An 18,258-nucleotide genomic window follows, 5' to 3' on the forward strand; every position below is an offset into this window, starting at 1 on the left:
CAGAAAGATCCAAAAAATATGAATCGTATGAAATTTCCTACCCAAATTATTTTCTATAAAACTAACCCGTTCAGCGGGCAAATAACCTGTGCTGTTGAGCCAAACCCCTTGCCCCGCAGTGGAATTTTGGCCGGAGGATACGTCCGGTTCAAGTATTCAAGAGCGGTCCATTTTCGAGCATTTTAAAGACTGGAGGATGTGTTCTACTTCAATGGACAGTCTATGGAGCTGTTTAAAATGCTGGTCTATTCAAATTCTTACTGGCTAATTTATTCTTACCGAAATGCCGACCGCAAATCGTAGTCAGCAATATTTTTTGGCCGAGTTTTTCCATCGATTCTTTTGTATGGCTGATTCATCATATATTATTTAATTTAATTTCCACAAGAGTTAGCATATTGGTGTGTCACCAAAAAGATGATAATCTAGAAGAGTTTTTTTTTGGGTCAGGTTAGTGTCATCATTACACAAAGTTAGACATAAATGAAGCCGGCAAAAATGAGCAAACGAAATTTTCAAATAATAAATTCGCTCTTAGTATAGAATAACACTGGGGCCGCCCCTGGTGGTTGTGGTAACAACTGCCTGTCTATCCAACTACACGTGGGTCATCATTAAATCCAGTGAGCCAGAAATGGCAGGCAGGACATAAGAGATGTCGTTAGGCCAAGACGAGGGAGGAGTTTTATTCCTGAGCGAAGAAATTGCTTAGTAGTCACTGGCATGGTCGGTTTTTATTAATTGAATGGAATTTTACCCAATGCTTACTATAGATTATCTTTACACAACCTGCTGGAATATAATTGAAGCTACGTTTTTAAATGAAAACCCCCATGAAAAGCTTCTATAATTCGTCATATAATTTAAAACACAAGACAACACACTTTACATGTTTTTAAGTATATTTTTTCAAACAAATTCACTCAACTGCAACATTTAGTGTGGCTTCCGGGCTACCGTTGGCAGCTAGAAACGTAAGGGTTAAGATAGTGCTGAAAATAGAGAACGAGACGGAAGCTGCATCGAGTATGATTGATAGAGTTAAAGAGCTCGGCTAAAAAAGGCATCATACACAACACAGAGATCTCTGTTTAAAAGTGTACAGAATATCCGGCCCGCAGCAGCTGGAACACGACGATACTTTCCGTTGGCCTGTATGACTCTTCTCACTTCCCCGGGCCAGGTCCAAAGCGTATTCTGTACTGGTTTCAGTCTCAAGACGAAGGTACAGCGGAACGCGGGTTGCAATCGTTCTCCAACAGGCTGTGTCATAGGATGTCAGATGCATGCACTATACGAAGAAAGCGTTCGTCGAAGAAGGGCTGTCGGTGGGTGGAAAATCTGCTGCACTGCTTCCTAGAAGATGCCTCCCCCACTCCCCGCCACTTTGCTGCTCCTTCCTCCTGCCACACATACACACTCGAACACAATTGCACGGAGGAGTGAGATGCAAGCAAAAGGGCAACACAAAAGAAAAACGAATGAAGCAAACAAGAAGACAGATACACAAGGTACAATTAGCAACAGGCGCCCGTCAGAGATGAAGCAACACATGTCCATTGAGTGTGGTGGTGGGTCCGTTTGCTTTTTGTTCTCCACATACACACCTGTACGCGTCAAAACAAATGAATACACTCTCAAACACCCCAGCGCATCGCGAACGTGCTCCGCTCGATCCTGTTTCCCGGGATACATTTCCCTTTCTTCGGTTTGTGCGCGCTGCTCAAAACTCCCCTTTCGCTTACACTCTCGCTCGCTCTCTCACACGCGCGAGAGACCGCTGCTCCGTTCTCGCACGTGTGTGTAGAAAAGGAAAAGCATATCTTCTGGCGGCGCGATGCTTTCGGACGAGCTTCTCGTTCGGGTCGAGCTCGCCAAAAGCTCGCCGTACAGCACACGCTGTCAACACAACATCTCGGGGACATCTGGGTTCGCTTACTCAGCAGAAGCGCCTATGTGTGTGCGGTAAGAACTTTAGCGCGCACCACCACCAACACGCGTCCCGGAACGAATCGGAACGGCGTGTTTGTGTGTGCGGTGTGACTGTGTGCAGGTGTTTGCTGCGAGTGGTGCGTGCAGCGAGTGAGCTGCGAGCTGGTTGTGTAGTGGTTGGTAAAGAACGAAAGCAACAGTTGAGCAAGAAAGACGGTTTGTTGAATGGTGGTCCCGGAGATCTCTTTGCAGCAGGTCCATTGAATCGAGTGACCGTCGGTGGTGGTGTTTTTTTTTGTGTGCGTTGAACACAGTGCAAGCGGAAGACAATCAGTTTTTGGTGCGACAGAAAAGAGGAAAGCTCGAAACGGGTTGTTCGGCGACCGCCGGTCCAGGCTTATTACAGTTTTAGTGGAATTAAGCGCGCAGGTGAGTTTGACCCATCATCAGGCTGATGAAAAGTTGTGTGTTTAAAAATAGCCGAGCTTCGCTCTCTCGCTGCTTCCCCCCCACTGATCGCAAGGTACCGGCCTGGACAGGATTGTGTAGAGACGTTATTTTTTCTTCCTCTACCAGGTAGATCGAAGAAAATAGTTCCCCTACCCCGTCATAGGCCACTGCAGTAGCTCGTGTACATGTGTCGAATGTTTAATGATGTTCCTCTTGGCTCACAATTTGCCAGGCAAAGGGTTAAAGTCCCGGGCGCGCTTCGTGTGCGTTTCCTCGTTTTGCATACACGCTCTCGATGCACTTTCGATCGAACGGAATGAATAATCCCATTGAAGAGCACGTTGTGAATTGTTGGGTGAGGAAGTAGAAGTGTCGTGTGGTTTTCATTCGCCTTCGTGCGGTTATCGAAAGGGGCGTCAAACCTCCGCTCAAAGCCTGCTTACTCACACAAAGCCATTCGTTGCAGCACCGCAACACCCTACCGTGCCGTCGTCATGTACGGTTGCCATGCCGATGCAGGATTCCAATCAAATCGAACAAGTGTCACAAGTGTCGCAAGTTTGTCGGGAGCGATGCGCCCCAAGATTAACTATAGGCGTGTGCCGTGGACACAAATACACCCCCAAGTAGGCCCCCAACCTACGCGAGGGTGGGTGTGCCGAGGGTAGCGGACAGACACCACGAGGCGAGCGGCGGGCGAAGGCGATTCGATTGCGCGACTCATTTTTATGCATATGACCAGTAGTCCAACCAAGCGGCAAACGGCAACCGTGTACGGCGACGGCCAACAGCTTTTGCTAGATGTATGGTGATTGCTTTCGACCGTATCAAGATACTAATTGTACTTTTTTGTGCTTGCTGATTAGTATGATTTTGGTTTCATTCGTTTTCGAGATAAAAGCGATGGCAGCCCGGGCAGCGCTGAGCCCAACAACCCAGCTCAAACGCTCAAAGTGGTACGCGAAAGAGCAAAAGGAACATTTCGCCCAAAGGAACAGGCGCATTGCGAATGCGGAACGCTCGAATATACCCGCACTGGGGGTATTAATTTACGTGACTTATCATTCTTCAAATAGGTTGGCACGTTAATATCCCACCCCGTTGTTTGGGATGGTGGGCAAATGTGTATTTAAGGCTGCAGTGTGTTGCTCTGTGTACCCGGTGCGTTAGTATTGCTTTGTTTTGTTTTCCACCTAATTCGCAGCCCCAAAACAGAATCATTTCAGTTTTCAGGGGTTGGGCCCTCAGGGGAGTGTTTTGTGGGAGATTCATTCAGTGGCGTTGAACTGGTTCCTTCTTACTGGAATGTTTTGTTTTTTTTTTGCCGTCTGTTTTCATTTTCAGACCCGAACGACCGAGCCAGCTGGCCGACGAAAGCGATTGGATGAGCGATTATGCGGATAGCAATCTGAAGCGGCGTAGCTCCATCTCGAAAGACTACCTACCGGCCGGAGGGACGACGACGACGGCGGACTGGCTAAAGAAGAGCATCCGCCGCTCGTGGACAATATCCAGTAAGTCAAGTAGTCCGAGTCCGACGAATCATCAATTTATCATCGCCGTCATCACACAGAGACCGGGCACGATCAGCTCATCAGCTGCAATCTTTCATCCAAACGCTATCGTTGACAGGGAGAGAAAGAGAAGTGCCGGTGGAGAGGAACCATCCGTTTTCTATGTTTTGTAGTGCAACGCGTAGCTTTGTAACCATCGTTTGTTTTATATACTTTATACCATAGCATTCCACCATCTCATCATCTGCTATCCCATGTAGTACGTACAAGAGACTTGGCTCTGCTTGTATTCTATAGTATCATTGTAATCTTGGCTCATCTCTGCTAGTGACATACGCTCTGGCTGGCTAAAGGACTGAGCACGATGCGGAAGGAATTTTCCAGCGCAGTCCTAGCCCGGCATTGGACTGTGGCCGTGGTGCAGTCGTATTAATCATGGTTCGTTTGTTTGTAGATGCAGAAGATGATAACGGCTCCACGCGTGACCCGGACGTCCAGCCATATCCTAATCCACACCTTCCCCGTAAGCAATCGCAAAGCAGCTATCCGTCGCTAGTGAAACATCCCTACTTCAATCCACTGTCGATGGCGGACGAAGACGAGTACGGCGAGGAGGAGGAGGAAAGACATGGCAGTCTGGAGGTGGCCGGCGGGAATCACCGGCCGTCGGCACTGCGACGCGCCATGCCACCGAGACAATCGACCCTGCCGAACCCGGAGGGTATTTACTATGGCAGCAATAACAACCTGATGCCGCCGGTGTCGGTATCGCCCAAGCAGCAGCTCAGTCCAAGCCCGCAGTACAACACCAGTCCGTATCACACGGACAACGAGGCGGACAATGAGACGGGATCGGATCACCGTTCACCGTTAGCGGCACGGTACAAAATACGCAGACAATCAACGTTACCCTGCAAGCCGAACGAGATGCTAATTGATGGTGGGAGTGTGGTGGTGGGCGGTGGGCCTCAGCATGGCAGTGGTCCGAAAATTATGATGTCCTCATCGCCAAACAGCAGAACGAACCTGTACTCCAAGTCGCCGGAACGTGACGGCATCGAGGCAGCGTCCAAGCAGCAGCAGCAGCAGCAGCAGCAACGTTTTCCACCCTTTGTACGTCAATCCACCTTTCCGTCAAACACAAACGACCCGTTCCTATTACAGATCCAATCCCATTCTTCGCCTTCTTCTTCGTCCCTGTCAACACAGCCTTTGCAGTCTCAGCAGCAGCAGCAACAGCAATCGATTGTACCAACCGTAGGCCAGCAGCGCCAACTGCCTACCTCCCCAAATCGGTTGGTGTTTAACAAATCTCCCGACAGTGGCACCGAGTCGGGGCCGGGGGCGAGCGAAAGCAGCGGCACTAGTCCGCACCAGGTCGGCAGTAGAGCCGGGGCACGCAATTACACAATGACCCGGCAGGCCACACTACCCAATCCTGAGCAGCACATGAAACTGCTTCCTACATCCCCTCCCAAAAAGCAACTGTCACCGCACAGCATTAAGCGCTCTCCTGACTTTGCACGCCAAAACACGCTTCCAGCCTCGCAGCAGCAGCCGCAGCAGCAGCAGCAGCAGCAGCAGCAGCAGCAGCAGCCTGCGTCACAATCGGCGGCACCACAATCGGCACCCGTGCTCATACCGATGGCGCTGACCGCTTCGTCGTGCTCCTCGCTAGCCGGTTCGGATGGCGCGGGGACGGCACAGGCGGTCACGATGAACTCGCTGTCGGTGCACCAGCACGGACCCAAATTTATGCCCATTTCGCCGCGTCAGAAAGCATCCTTTCTTTTTCCCCAACCTGCAGCACCTACACCACGTCCCTTTCACTCACAGCAGCACTTCCCGACGCACCTAAACACCTCGCCCTCGGCATCGGCCGTCAGTAGTGGGGTGACCGGTGGTGCCGGCCCGGTGCCCGGCATCGGTGTGAGCCATTCGTCCTCGACGTCCCTGTCGTCTGCGGTCGCGTCCAAGATGATCAAGGTGCGCAGCCACAGCAATGAGGAGTACACGTTGGCGCCTGCCACCCGCGCTGGGCTGGGGATGGGCACGGTGAGCGAAGGGCGCCGCATGCTGCCCGAAATACCGACCGGTGGTGGTACTGGACCGGGCGGAAGCCGATCCCCGAGACTGGTACGTCAAGAGCACGTAAGAGACGAGCTGCTAATCGGCTGCGTTAATAGCGTTGCTGGTCAGGGCCCGGGCTCAGACAAACGAACCACCACCTCATCATCCTCATCTCCCAAACAGAAAACGTTTGCCGAAGCGAAACAAACGATGGTCGCGACGACCATGGCGGAGGACATGATGGGCTACGACCTGTACGGAAGCGGTGGACAACACCCGGCAGCCGGTGTCGGGTACGAGGAGTTTTACGACGAGGATCAAGAGTTTTCGCTAGGACCGATTGAGAGTACCGGCGTTGGCGGATATCAGGACGGGGACGATTCGCGAGGAACAGAACAATTTAATCCACTTCAGATGCAACAGCAAAGGCTGCCTTTCGTGCCGAATGAATCCAGTCCCGATTCGTTGAGTGGCACGCAGGGTGCCGGTTTCGGATTGGCAGCCAATCGTAAGGATCGGTTGCGGTCGCGTCGAAAATCTCGCGATGTATACGATCAGCAGGATGAGACGAGCGGCGGCGCGTGCATTCTCGATGCGTCCGATGGTGGCATCGGTGTTGGATCCGTCGCTGCTACCGTTGAACCCGTCAAGCGGAAGCCGGAAACGATGCGCTCGATCTCCGAGGAAGCTCCCGCTGCAAAACCGCCGAAACCGGTCACAAGACGATCGTTGTCTCACCCGGAAAAGGATACACAGGTTAGTAGGTTCATATTCATACACTGCAAACCTGGAAATGAGCGATTGTCGGATGGTTTACTAGACTGACCAAAACATTTTTACACACTATTGTAAAATCATCGAACTTATGGCTAACATATATTTCCGCTTCTATTTTGCAGGTATATAGCTCGAAAAAGTTAGACTCGAGTAAAATACCGTCCCCGAAACCGTTGACGGAGCTGCAGGATCGTCAGCATAAACCGTCAACGGCGATCGGCTCATCGACTTCGCCGCGCAGAAAAAACATCAAATCGTTCGATTGTGGTACGGTCAGTGCGAAGGGATCGAACCTTCAACCGGGCACGTACACCCAGTACCAAACACCGGACTGTGGTAGTAGCGGTGGCGGTCCGACATCGGTCTCGCCCGGAATCGTCACCGAATCGAGTTGCAGCAGCAACACGCGCACCAGCGGTTACGGTGGATCAGCCACAACGCTCGCCGGTAACGTACCTGCCGGAGGAGGACCGGCAGCAGGCGGTGGACCGATGGCTGGCTTTCAGTCGTTTGGCCAGCGAAAGATATCGGCATTCCAGCAGATACTGCAGCGCCAGCGTTTGCAGAAGCGTGACTCGAAGAGCCTCGACATTGTCGCCTCGAAGCTGATGGAGGAAAAGTATGGCTGTCGGGGACAGGACGTGGACGTGTCGAAATCTTTGGACGACGGTATCTTCTCGGAAAGTGCGGGCCACCAGTCGGATGACAATAGCAGCGATGAACATATCAACCTTACCTACAAAGCATCGGTAAGCACGTTTAGTTGTTGCTCTGCACACAGGAACGGTTCCAGTAATGCGTGTGCTTGTCGTTGCGTTCTTATCGTTTCACGCGCGCCCCATAGAAGGATAACAAAACCACCCTTGGCGAGGCGGAGATACAGAATGCTGTTGAGGCGGCCGCCGTCATCTTTAAGAAGGTGGTTCTGCAGCGCCGAGAGGAGAACAAATGCAAATCTTCAAATGCTAATCGTAAGTGTTGAAATTCCGTTTTAACCGTTTTTCATTTTTGCTATGGGTGGGTATGCTTGGAATCGAGTGTTGGGAGTTATGGTGTTGGGAGTACTAAAACCGATTAGAGGTGCTTAACGAGAAGTGGGAAGTTGCTTCGTAGGTGGCGCATTTCCGAAGTACGAATGCATTCACACTCTGTAGGCGTATTCTCACCGCAGTATCGCATATTGGGACTAACCTTTGTCTGTTGGGATACCTTGAAGCACTAACAACGTATGTTTGGGTAGCTTTGGTGCGTCGTGTACGTTAGTTAGGTGTGGTACGCGGTGGTAACGGAGCGTGGATTAGGTAGATGTTTGCACTATTTTACGCCGAGTTCTCATGAAATTTCTCTTCTGTTCAAATCACCAATGTTCCAAACACGATCGTTGCGCGTCATTTGTTGCTCCACTGCCACTGGTGACGAACGATGGTGTGGTGTCTGTTGGGGGTGCTTCTTCCGGTTTCTTTTCCGACTGTGGCCACACACACGGCATCTAAAGACGAGTGTCATAGCAGTGCAGACGGATTAACTGACGAATCGGCCACCCTCGGAGGTTATTCGTCGTCGGAAACGGAAGCTGCCGGCCGGATGCAATCGTTCGGCCAGAACGTCCGCACAAGAGCAATGCCACCGGACTACGAAGAGTACCGGTTGGTGTTTTTCAGCTCCGACTCATCCAGCAAGGAGGAGGAATATGATAGCAGCTCTACCTCGTCCTCGTCAGCAATGCGGCACGCAAAGCGCCACCGGTACACAACGGCGGCCTCGCTCGACGAGTGTGACTGGGATTACTTCGAACCGGACATGATGCCCGGAGCGGACGAAACAAAGAGTGCCTTTTTCTACGAAATGCTTGCCATGGCAACGGCCACCGCGCAATGTGTCGGATCAGCGCATAGCCAGTGCAAAAATACAATCAGTGCCTCAAAGGTGCACAGCACCAACAGTGGTCGAAAGCTGGACAATCGTGCAGAAGAACCATCATCATCGTTGTGTCACTGCGAATGTTGCAATCGGCGACAGATGCAGTACGTACCGATACCGGTCCCGGTGCCAGTACCCGTGCCCATCGCAGCCTTTCAAAGCTGGCTGTACGAACAGCAGCAGCAGCTGTTGCTTATGCACGGCGGCGGTACGGCTGATGCGGCGGCCGTGGAAGGCGGCAGCAGTGCTGGCGGTGCGTCGGATCTAGTGCAACAGTTGTGGAAAAAGTTTGCCGACAGTAGTGAAGCAAGTGTGCGGCATACTGCTCCGCCGGAAACGGAAGCAGTGGCAGGAGGTGGTTCGAGTAGAAAGGTTCCCAACCATCCGAAATGTGCTTTTTGCCGGTTTGGAAGCTGTGCGCGTCGCGAAGCTGTGGTCGAAACCTGTGCTACGTCCGAAAGCCACGACAGTAGCGATAACGAGCGACGAAATGCAACGAAAGTGCGCACGTGCAAGCATCTCAACGTGCGACACAAGAGTGGTGCGGAATCGGAACGCGGTTACGGTGCGACTGGTCGTGGTAGTAGTAGTGGTTCCAGTGGTTCCGAAGCGACTGCAGCGAGCAGCAGAGTGCATGTGCAAAAAGCAACCACCACCCCATCGTCGTCGTCGTCGACGTATGGTGTAATGCGTCATGATAGTGTTGGTGGAGTGGCTTCATCTGATCGCGACGGAGTCGGTTCGTCGTCTGGTGCGAGCGCAGGCACAGGCACTACCACTGCACGACGACTTGTACAGAGCGCTGTTGTTGTACCACCACTACGCACAGGTGAGTTCCCGCTGGCCGTTCCGGTTACGACGAGCGCAGCCAACGATATCGTTACAACGGCGGCGAAGCCCATTCAAGCGCAAGATAATATCGTCACTGGCGCAGAGGCGAAGACGGCAAATAGTCGTGTCCGAGCACGCGAGTTTATGCCGGACAGTAATGTACGTGCTAGTGTTGCGGCAGCATCGTCTTTGCCAGCCACGGGCGATAGTGTGACCGACAAAACAGGATTAGATACTGCGATGGATGAGTTGTGCGGCAGTACCAGCAACGATGGTGATGGGACGGCCACCGAAGGATCGACACGAACGAACAATATCGATTTACGAGCAGAAGCGACACAAGCGTGTAGTGAAGCAAGCGATACGGATCGCAACGTTAACAGTGATAATAAATGTACCGATACCGATAACAAACCCGCCGTGCACGTTGACATTACGCTGCCGCCCAGCGAAACCTTAGTGAAAGCAGCGGACGAAAACAACCCTGCTGCACCGGCAGCTGCCTCCTTGAAGGGTGCAGAACACGAACGGGACAAGGAGCAAGCTGGCACTAGTAGTGAAATGAGGAAAAGTGCTAAAATTAGGACAGTAGTGAGTGAGGACGCACGGAAGCAGCAGGATGGTTACCTGCAGTACGAATTACTGTACCACCTGGCGCAGACGGGCGGCCGATCATCGCCGTCATCGTCGAGTGCATCGTCGAGTGAAGCGGAAAACGCTGCCCCAGCAGCAGTCGGGCCCCAGCAGCAGGGCCGGAAAGCCAAGGTTGGAAAGTACTCGTTCCATCTGACCGAGAGCAGCGATGGTAAAAGTTCCTACAGCTCGTCCCGCTCTTCCTCGCGATCAGCTTCGTCGCTGCAGGAAAAATGCAGTTCCTCCTCCTCGGACACCGATCCGGGGGAGGATTATTTCGATCGTGATCATGCAAACGATACCGACAGGGAGGAGGAGGAGGAGGAGGAGGAGGAGGACGACGGTGACGACGGTTGTTGTGTTGATGATGATGATGATGATGAGGTGGGTGGTGGTAGGTTGCCTCGGGGGGGCGGTGGGAGGCGGCGCAGTGGCAAACGATTCAATGCCGTGATGGTGATCAATCCCGGACACAGCGGCAGTGATGGCGAAGGGCCAAGCGACAGCGACAGTAGCGACAATCAATCGATAAGAACCGCTGGGGAGCCCAGCAGCTACTACGGTGAGGTAGCAGGTTTCCCCCCCTTTGGCGGGTACGAGGGTGACGCTGATGACGATGCTGCCGGCGGTGCTATAGTGCTAAAGCGAGTGAAAAACATATCCGATTTCGGCGAGACAGAATGTGCCAACGAACACCAACGATCCGAGCCAATAGGCGATAAATTGGTTCGAAAATGTGCGGAGGTGTCAATCGAACAGCCGCCACCGCCGCACAATGAATCGACCGTAGGAGGTAGCCGACGGCTTGAGCAAGGAGAACCGAGCAGGGCGACTGTAACGGCAACGGTGGTAGATCACCAGAGCAGTGTGAAATGTACGACTCGGAAGGGGGGAAGCCGCAAAAGCGGTGAAATTGACAGCAGCAGCCCACTGCCAAACCAAAGCGGCGAGCCAGCTTTGGTGGACCCATGCTACGCGAATATTGGTGAATCAAACACACACCACCATCAGCAGCAGCAGCAGCAGCAGCTAGAAGAGAAAGGTACCGTTTCTCGCTGTGCACCCGAAGCGCTTAGCTATGCGCCCGATGCAGATTGCCAGCAGCAGCAGCAGCAGCAGCAGGAACCGCACAGTGTACAGCAGCAACGGTACGATAGCATAAACGTAGAAGAGAAACCACAACACCACCACGAACGTAACGACGAGCTGCCGTACACAGGTAATGGCATTAGCAGCGTTACAGGTGTGTATCGCGTGCGTACACCCTCACCAATACTACCACCGACACGGGGCACGAATGCGGCCACTTGCGTCAGTAGCGCGGCGGATGGGTGTGTGAGTGGCGCCACAACTACAACCACTCTGGGCGACATAAGCTCACCCCATACGCCCCATACGGTGGTGGATACAGCAGCGCCGAGCAGTTCCACTTTTACGGGCGGCAGTGGCAACAGGTACACGAGTCTTGTTATGATCACAGATGACACTTGCGACGCGAACGGCACCAAAAGCAACAGCAGTACCGATCACGAAAGCAGATCGCGAGCAGCACCACCGAACATTGCCAGTGAAGGTGTAGTGGCAAGCGTAGTGCAGGTAAACGTTGCAAGTTCCTCCCCCACAACGACAACGGTGAAAACGGTACCCAGCAGCAGCAGCAGCAGTGCGGAGGATATTGTTTGTGTTCAGTCCCACGATCACGATGAGATCACGGCGGGGTACAGCCAGCACACTCCCGCAGCCAGTGATGATCGTTATGCTGTAGCGCAAACGCTGTGCTCGTTGCAAAGTCTGCCAGCATGTCTGCCAGGGCAAAGAAGTCGCACGGGTAGTGTCGTCAGTGGTGCAGGGCAAGAGCAGCACCATCACGAACACACGAGCATAGCACGATCGACTGTTGAGTTGGTGAGCATTGATGATGATGATGCTGCTGATGGTTGTGGCGATCAAAAGAGTTCAACGGAAGAGTACGAAAAAAACCCGACATTGGACGCGGCTGGAACGCTGATGGATCATTGCGATTCGCCCTCGGTGCAATCGGTGCCCGCCATGGACGGCGAGCATTTGCGTAGTGAGAATGACGTGCAAGTGAACAGTGCTGATCGCAGCAGTGATTTTGATGATTTTGGTCAGCAGATCGGTGTCGGTGAAAATCTGAAGCAGCAGCAGCGGCAGCAGCAGTGTGCTCGCGTTCCCAATGCTGCCGGTGCAGAAAAGTTAGTGCAGCCCGTGAGTTCGAAATCGGCGGACGAATCGAATCAGGTGTATGGAAACGAAATGGAACGTTATGCAGATGATGGTGATGATGATGATGGTGATGATGATGACGATGGTTGTGATGGTATGCCTACCCAAATCGGTAACGTGACGGCAAACGAAAATGTTACGGTTACGACCGGATCGACCACATTATCGGCCGTAATTTGTTTGGAGGATGGACTGGCGGATGATGATTCGTGGGTGGAAGAAATTAGCCAGGATGAGGAGGAATTTGCTACGACGACAGCGACCGACTCGGATATGGATGATTCGAGTGAGGAAATGTCGTTTTCGAACGATCGCGAGGAAGAGCTTCGCGGATATAATCGAACGGCGATCGACTTTACACTGCACACGATCGTGGAGGAAAGCTGTGAGGATAGTGAAATAGAATCGCGCGGGTCCGATGTGCAGGGACGCAGGCGTGGTCGCCGAAATGGACGCGGGGGTGATCATGGATCAGAGGTTGGGCACGATGGCGATATGGACGATGGGACACGCGACCCTGCCCATCGGCTGTCGGCCTCGGAGTTGGAAAAGTATTTTTTCTATGGTCTCGGTGGAGATGGTGGCAGTAGCAGCAAAATGGGTGGTAGTACAGCGGGTGGTGGAGCCGAAAGTTATGGCGGAACAGGATATGGTGCAGGAATGCATGACGATCAGAGCGAAATGTCGGAGGAAAGCAGCTCGCTGTGCAGCGATGGGCACGATTCGCTTGGCAGTGGTACAGCTTCGGGAAGCGCTTCAGCCGCACGGCTGTCCGGAGCTTCGATGGAGAGCCACGATCGGGACAATGAGGACAATTCAACAGACTCGGTGACGGATTTGGCTTCATCGCGGTTGGAAAAATATTTCCTCACCGGCTTCCTTGGATACAACAGCACAGACCGGGGGAGTGCTGGTGGTGGAAATGGTGGTGGCGGCGGCGGCGGCGGCGGCGGCGGCAACGGATCGGACGGTAGCGGTGGCAGTGTCGGAAGCGACAGTGAAGGCCACGTTAGTCCGGAACAGCGCCGTAAACGATTGGTACGGGCACGGGGAGCAACAAGATCCCACAGCTCGCTCGACAATTTGCTGCTGGCCGGAAAGGATGCGGAGCATACTCACGAATCGATGGGATCGAACATTAGTCAATCGGCGGGTTCTTCGTACGAGGCGGCAGGAATGATTGCTGGTGGATCGGGCACAGGAAGTGGTGTCGTTATCGGTGGTAACGGTGATATGGACCATTCGTCGGAAACGGATACGTGCGACGAATCGTCGGCAATGTACTCGCACCAGGATAGATCGGAATCCTCGCCGTACGATACGATGGGCAAGAGAAAGAAGAAGTATATGACGAAAAAGATGGATGTGGCACTGGCCCGTGCAGAACAGCAACAACAACAACAACATCACGGAGCGATCGGAGACGCTGGTCTAAGTGGGATTTGCTCCGAATCGGAAGACAGTCGGAAGACACCTTCGTCGCAGTCAACTTCCCTCGATGGGCGTGAGCCACCGGGTGCTGTACCGGGTGTGATCAGCTCTTCCCTGCATCCCGCAGGAATTGAGAATTCACGAAAGCAAACCAGTCGGGATAGTGGATTCATTGGCAGTAATGATGATCTGCTAAAGGAAGATCAGACGGTGGCTTCTTCGTCGAAGGCAATGCCATTTGCAACGGTCGAACCGATTCTTGAAGAAAACAGGAACGAACACAAGGAGAGCGATGCTGCGTCAACGGAAGCAAATCCAGCTCCGTCCTGCAACGCGTCCCGTTTGCCGATTTCTCCCGGCACTAGCAGTACGCCCAAAGGCAGCACACAAGGCGCCGGAATGGTAAACTTGGTGCGGAAGGACAGCTTCAACAACTGGAGCTCGGACGAGGAAACGAATCTGATGATGTCGAAGATGCGACAATTTTTCAAATCGCTGGTGGCCGCTTCGGCCAATACGAGGAAGTTACCGAACTCGAGCAGCTCTACGCCAGGCGTGAGCGGGTCAAACACACCCCAGCAGGGTGGCAGCACACCGGTAGCACGTCCACGAGGGATGCGCACGAAGCCGCCACAGCTTGTGTACTTCGAGAGTGAGCTGACGCGGCTCATGAAAACGGTGCCAGGAATCCGGGACGAGCAGGTGCGTGAGATCGTGGAGTATTTGAGCAGTGAGGACACGTGGTCAGATTCGTACGATTCGTCCGACTACACTAGCTCCGATCTGGAGGGTACGGCTGCAGCCGTTGCGGAAGGAAATCCGTTCGGGTTGCAGGAAGAAATATCGGCCAGCTGCAGACAGATCATAAACAAGTTTGATAGCAGTGTGCGGAAGGATGAGGAGGGCGATATCGGTGATGGTGGTTTAGTGACGCTAGCAATGGCAGAGAAAGCCGAATCACCTCTGGTCGCCCATCACCGTCACCATCACCATCTGCATCAGCCGCATGGGCAGCAACAGCAACAGCAGCCGTACCATCAAACGCCACTCAGTAAAGAGACTGCGTTTGTGTACCAACGGTTGGTAGCGTCTCTGTCGAAGGTCGTTTCGAATGAGCCACCCGGTGCGGAAACCAAGGATCCTACGGTGGATGTACAACCAAATGCTGCTGGCATTGCGGTGACGACGCCGAGTGCGAACAGCACTTCTTCGCCACCACTGATTGCGAAGGTAATGCACCACATCGGCAGCCGTTTGGTGGCTCTAATGCACGAAGTCAGCAGCGGTGAGTCGCACGCTAGCATATCGCCCAAACCGCATCGTATAGGTATGCACCGGAAATCCGGTCAAGCGATGGCGGGTAACGTTGGCAGTGGTGTTAGCATCGGTGCCGCTGGTAATACGGCGGCGGGAATGGGAGCAATGTTGGGACACCATCATCATCACCATCACCATCACCTTCACCATCATCATCAAGCCATTTCCGCTACAACAACGGAAGATGATGACGATAGCAGTACGTCGGAGAGCAATGATCGTCAACATCCGCCTCATTATCATCACCATCGATCGAGGATAGGCATCGGAGCAGCGACGGCTCCAGAAACATCACCTCCTGCAGGACAGGAGGAAGATGAGGAGATGGGAGCAGCAATCGAGGGTGGCACGTCCGCGTCACCCTCTTCCTACGCGATGATGTTGCCGCGAAGCAAAAGTCACGATCTTTTGCTAAGCGATCAGCGATCGCAAGGACACTACCAGTATCACTCCGGCACTGGGAGCGATATGGTTGGTGAAGAGCGTGGAGAAGCCAGCGACTACGAGCGGTTCTCCTGGCGCGGAAGTTTCGAATCGGCCCTGCTGGCAAATGGGGATTCGCGCACCAAGCTTTCCATGCTAGATAATTCCTCCTCCTCGAAATCAATACTGGTGGCGAAGCGCCGATCCGCCGGCGATCTACTGTTTAACAATCAAAATCTAAGCCAGGAACAGCTGGACCGTGTGCGAAGCTGTGGCAGCATCGGTGGCGATAGGGAAGAGCTGTGGGAGGAGAAGGGGCAGCAACCGCACCCGTACCATCAGAACCAACCGTACCACAGCTCGCAACAGCCACACCAGCAGCAGTTGCTGCACCAACAGCAACACCATCAACAGTATGCGCACAGCTCAGCAGCAGGCAGCCGGCGACGGTTGTCTAGTGTTGCGGCTGACGAGGAAGATACGGATTCCGACGAAGGCGTCATGAAAGGTGCCGGTAGCAATAGACTGGTATTAGCTTCGCGATCTACGCTTCCGCGTAGCTTGCAGAACACAATGACCAGCGGTACCACGAACTCGCTGCCCCGATTGCCGACCTCTCATCTGCAGACCATCATGCAGTCTGTAGCGTCCTCTCCGGCTTCGTCCTCGTCCGGGACGGGGGGGTCGTTAGCGATCAGTCCCTCGGCCAAACCTACTGCGGCGGTGGGCACGATGGGACAGAAATCGCAAAGTGTGTACCACTTTTTGCAGAACAACGTCAAAAGTGCGCGGTACCGTGCACCGGGCTTCAATCGCCCACCTTCAGCACCAAAGCGGGCCATGTCGGCACCGGGCCTACAGCCACCGTATCCGCGACGCGAGCGGCGTAATCGCTTGCAGCACCTGTCAAATGGTAAGTTTCCGTACGTTGGTCCCGAGCAGCATAAAGGGAGCGATAGCGTGGTCGTGGAAAAGGCACGTGTTACCGTGCAATAGAATGAAATTTTGTGAAGAAATTAACATTCCAAAGTCATTTTGATAATTTGTGTTAGATATTTTTGAGTGTCGTTTGTAGGGTTGCCACGACTTGTCTGACAGAACTGGTTTATTTTTTTTCATCTACTCTACAAACACTGGTTTAGCAAAAAGCGAGAGTACATTTGTTGGCATATAACGTACAGCAAGGGCCAGGCAGGGCGTTCTTGTTGAGTAAAACCCTTCTTCTTCTTCCTAGGCACTACAACCTCGAGAGGTCTCGGCAATGCCATTTCTGGCTTTCTGTGACTTAATTTTACCCGTAGTAAAGTAGTCAGCTCTTTCGTACGGGGAGGCGGTCTGGTTGGGATTTGAACCCCGGTCCTGCCGTGTGAAGATCGGCGCCGCTTTCGCCTCGGCCACCGGACCGCCCCATAGTAAAACCCTTAGGCCATGAAAATTTATCAAAGAACGGCGCCGGTTTTCATACGGCAGTACCGGCGATCAAATCCCATCCGGACCGTTTCCCCCCGTAGTCTAGTAAGCCAGACCTAAGAGGTCGTTAGGCCAAGAAGAAGCAGAGGCTTTATCAAACCTTAAATGTATCGTACTCCGGTATGTGTAGTAAACATAAATAATTGTGTCATTTTTGGTCGATTGGCAGTGTCACTCGGTAGAAAGTGTGTGTTGGGTTATTAGACCTCGGCCAATTAAGAGTAATTGACCCTTGATGTCAATTACATTTGTGCTCGCCTGTGACATTCTTCCGAAAACACTCGCGCAGTACCGGTTGTCTACAGAGATGACCACCACTGCCCACAGTTCTTGAGCGATGCTTCTTATTGGATGTTTATCTTCGAAAACCTATCGTGCTGCTGTGCTGTGCTGGTGCGACTGTCAATCAGTGGCTCAGGTCAGCCTTACTTAACACAAATGCAATTCATGGTTTCTGTTAGCAGGCAAGGAGTAACGAATAGCTAAAGCATCCCATCGGTGAACCGTCAATTGGTAAATGGTAGTAAACTCATCGTTGCTGAGGCCGGCGTGTACGGTGTGACAGTCACCTGCGCACCATAGTCAACGGTCTGCGTTTGCACTGTGAACAACGGCTTGTGGTGGCGCAAATTTGAAAAATGATCAGCGAACATACGCCTTATCGCGTGCAGCAAAAATAATGGGAAGATCGAAATGGTGGAAAAGGAAGAAACATATCGAGAGCTATTCACATTACAAATTGCAAGAGAAGGATGCCGTTAGTGTTTCAACGATTTGCAACGTGAAGGTGTCTAAGAGTGACTTTGTGCAGCAAGAAAGGTCCAGGAACCAGAGTCATCTGGTTCGACATACTGGTGGCAGAAGCAGAGTTAAACCAAAGAGCAAGAGATGGAAATTTTCGCTTGGTTGCTGTTGCCAGAGGAAAAGAGGTTTAACTAGTGCTTCAACGACCCCCGATCGATCATGTTCCTGCAGTGTCCTGCTGTCACGTTGGAGTGGTTTAGCATGTTGCTGTTCGTGGTGGCGTTGCTGTCGGTGCTGTAATCGTCAGGGCAACGATGAAGACGATGTTGACGCCGCGTTCGCTGCTTACAAACTACAGCTCGGTACGGTTTTGGACGGTTCGAGTGCAGCAGACGGTGCCGGTACTGGCTCGGATTATGATGCATTATCACCGTCACAGAAAAGCACCATTCGCAAGCTGAACAAAAACGCTAGCTGGGGCTGGAACGATAGCTTCCGA

General features: G+C 52.8%; 1 protein-coding gene and 1 long non-coding RNA gene across 7 annotated transcripts in view; one reads left to right on the forward strand and one right to left on the reverse strand.

Moving 5' to 3' along the window:
- Positions 1 to 18,258, forward strand: part of LOC118511933 — a 29,114-nt gene that overhangs the window by 3,312 nt on the left and 7,544 nt on the right. The window contains exons 3-8 of one of the 6 annotated variants that reach the window (XM_036055617.1): positions 3,727 to 3,896; positions 4,351 to 5,009; positions 5,106 to 6,722; positions 6,866 to 7,492; positions 7,588 to 7,714; positions 8,239 to 16,458. In XM_036055617.1, coding sequence (XP_035911510.1) covers positions 3,727 to 3,896; positions 4,351 to 5,009; positions 5,106 to 6,722; positions 6,866 to 7,492; positions 7,588 to 7,714; positions 8,239 to 16,458 — 11,420 coding nt within the window. Of the gene's footprint in view, positions 1 to 1,930; positions 2,362 to 3,164; positions 3,544 to 3,726; positions 3,897 to 4,350; positions 6,723 to 6,865; positions 7,493 to 7,587; positions 7,715 to 8,238; positions 16,459 to 18,258 lie in introns of those variants that run through there. The other 5 variants (XM_036055618.1, XM_036055619.1, XM_036055620.1 and 2 more) reach the window with 5 other exon arrangements.
- On the reverse strand, positions 885 to 1,882 carry LOC118511992. Its single transcript, XR_004906203.1, has 2 exons — positions 1,073 to 1,882; positions 885 to 992 (listed from the first exon to the last, which is right to left on the reverse strand). It is a non-coding gene; the product is annotated as an uncharacterized LOC118511992 (long non-coding RNA).

This window comes from Anopheles stephensi, chromosome 3 (assembly GCF_013141755.1).
Source record: "Anopheles stephensi strain Indian chromosome 3, UCI_ANSTEP_V1.0, whole genome shotgun sequence".
In the NCBI taxonomy this organism is placed as follows: Eukaryota; Metazoa; Arthropoda; class Insecta; order Diptera; family Culicidae; genus Anopheles; species Anopheles stephensi.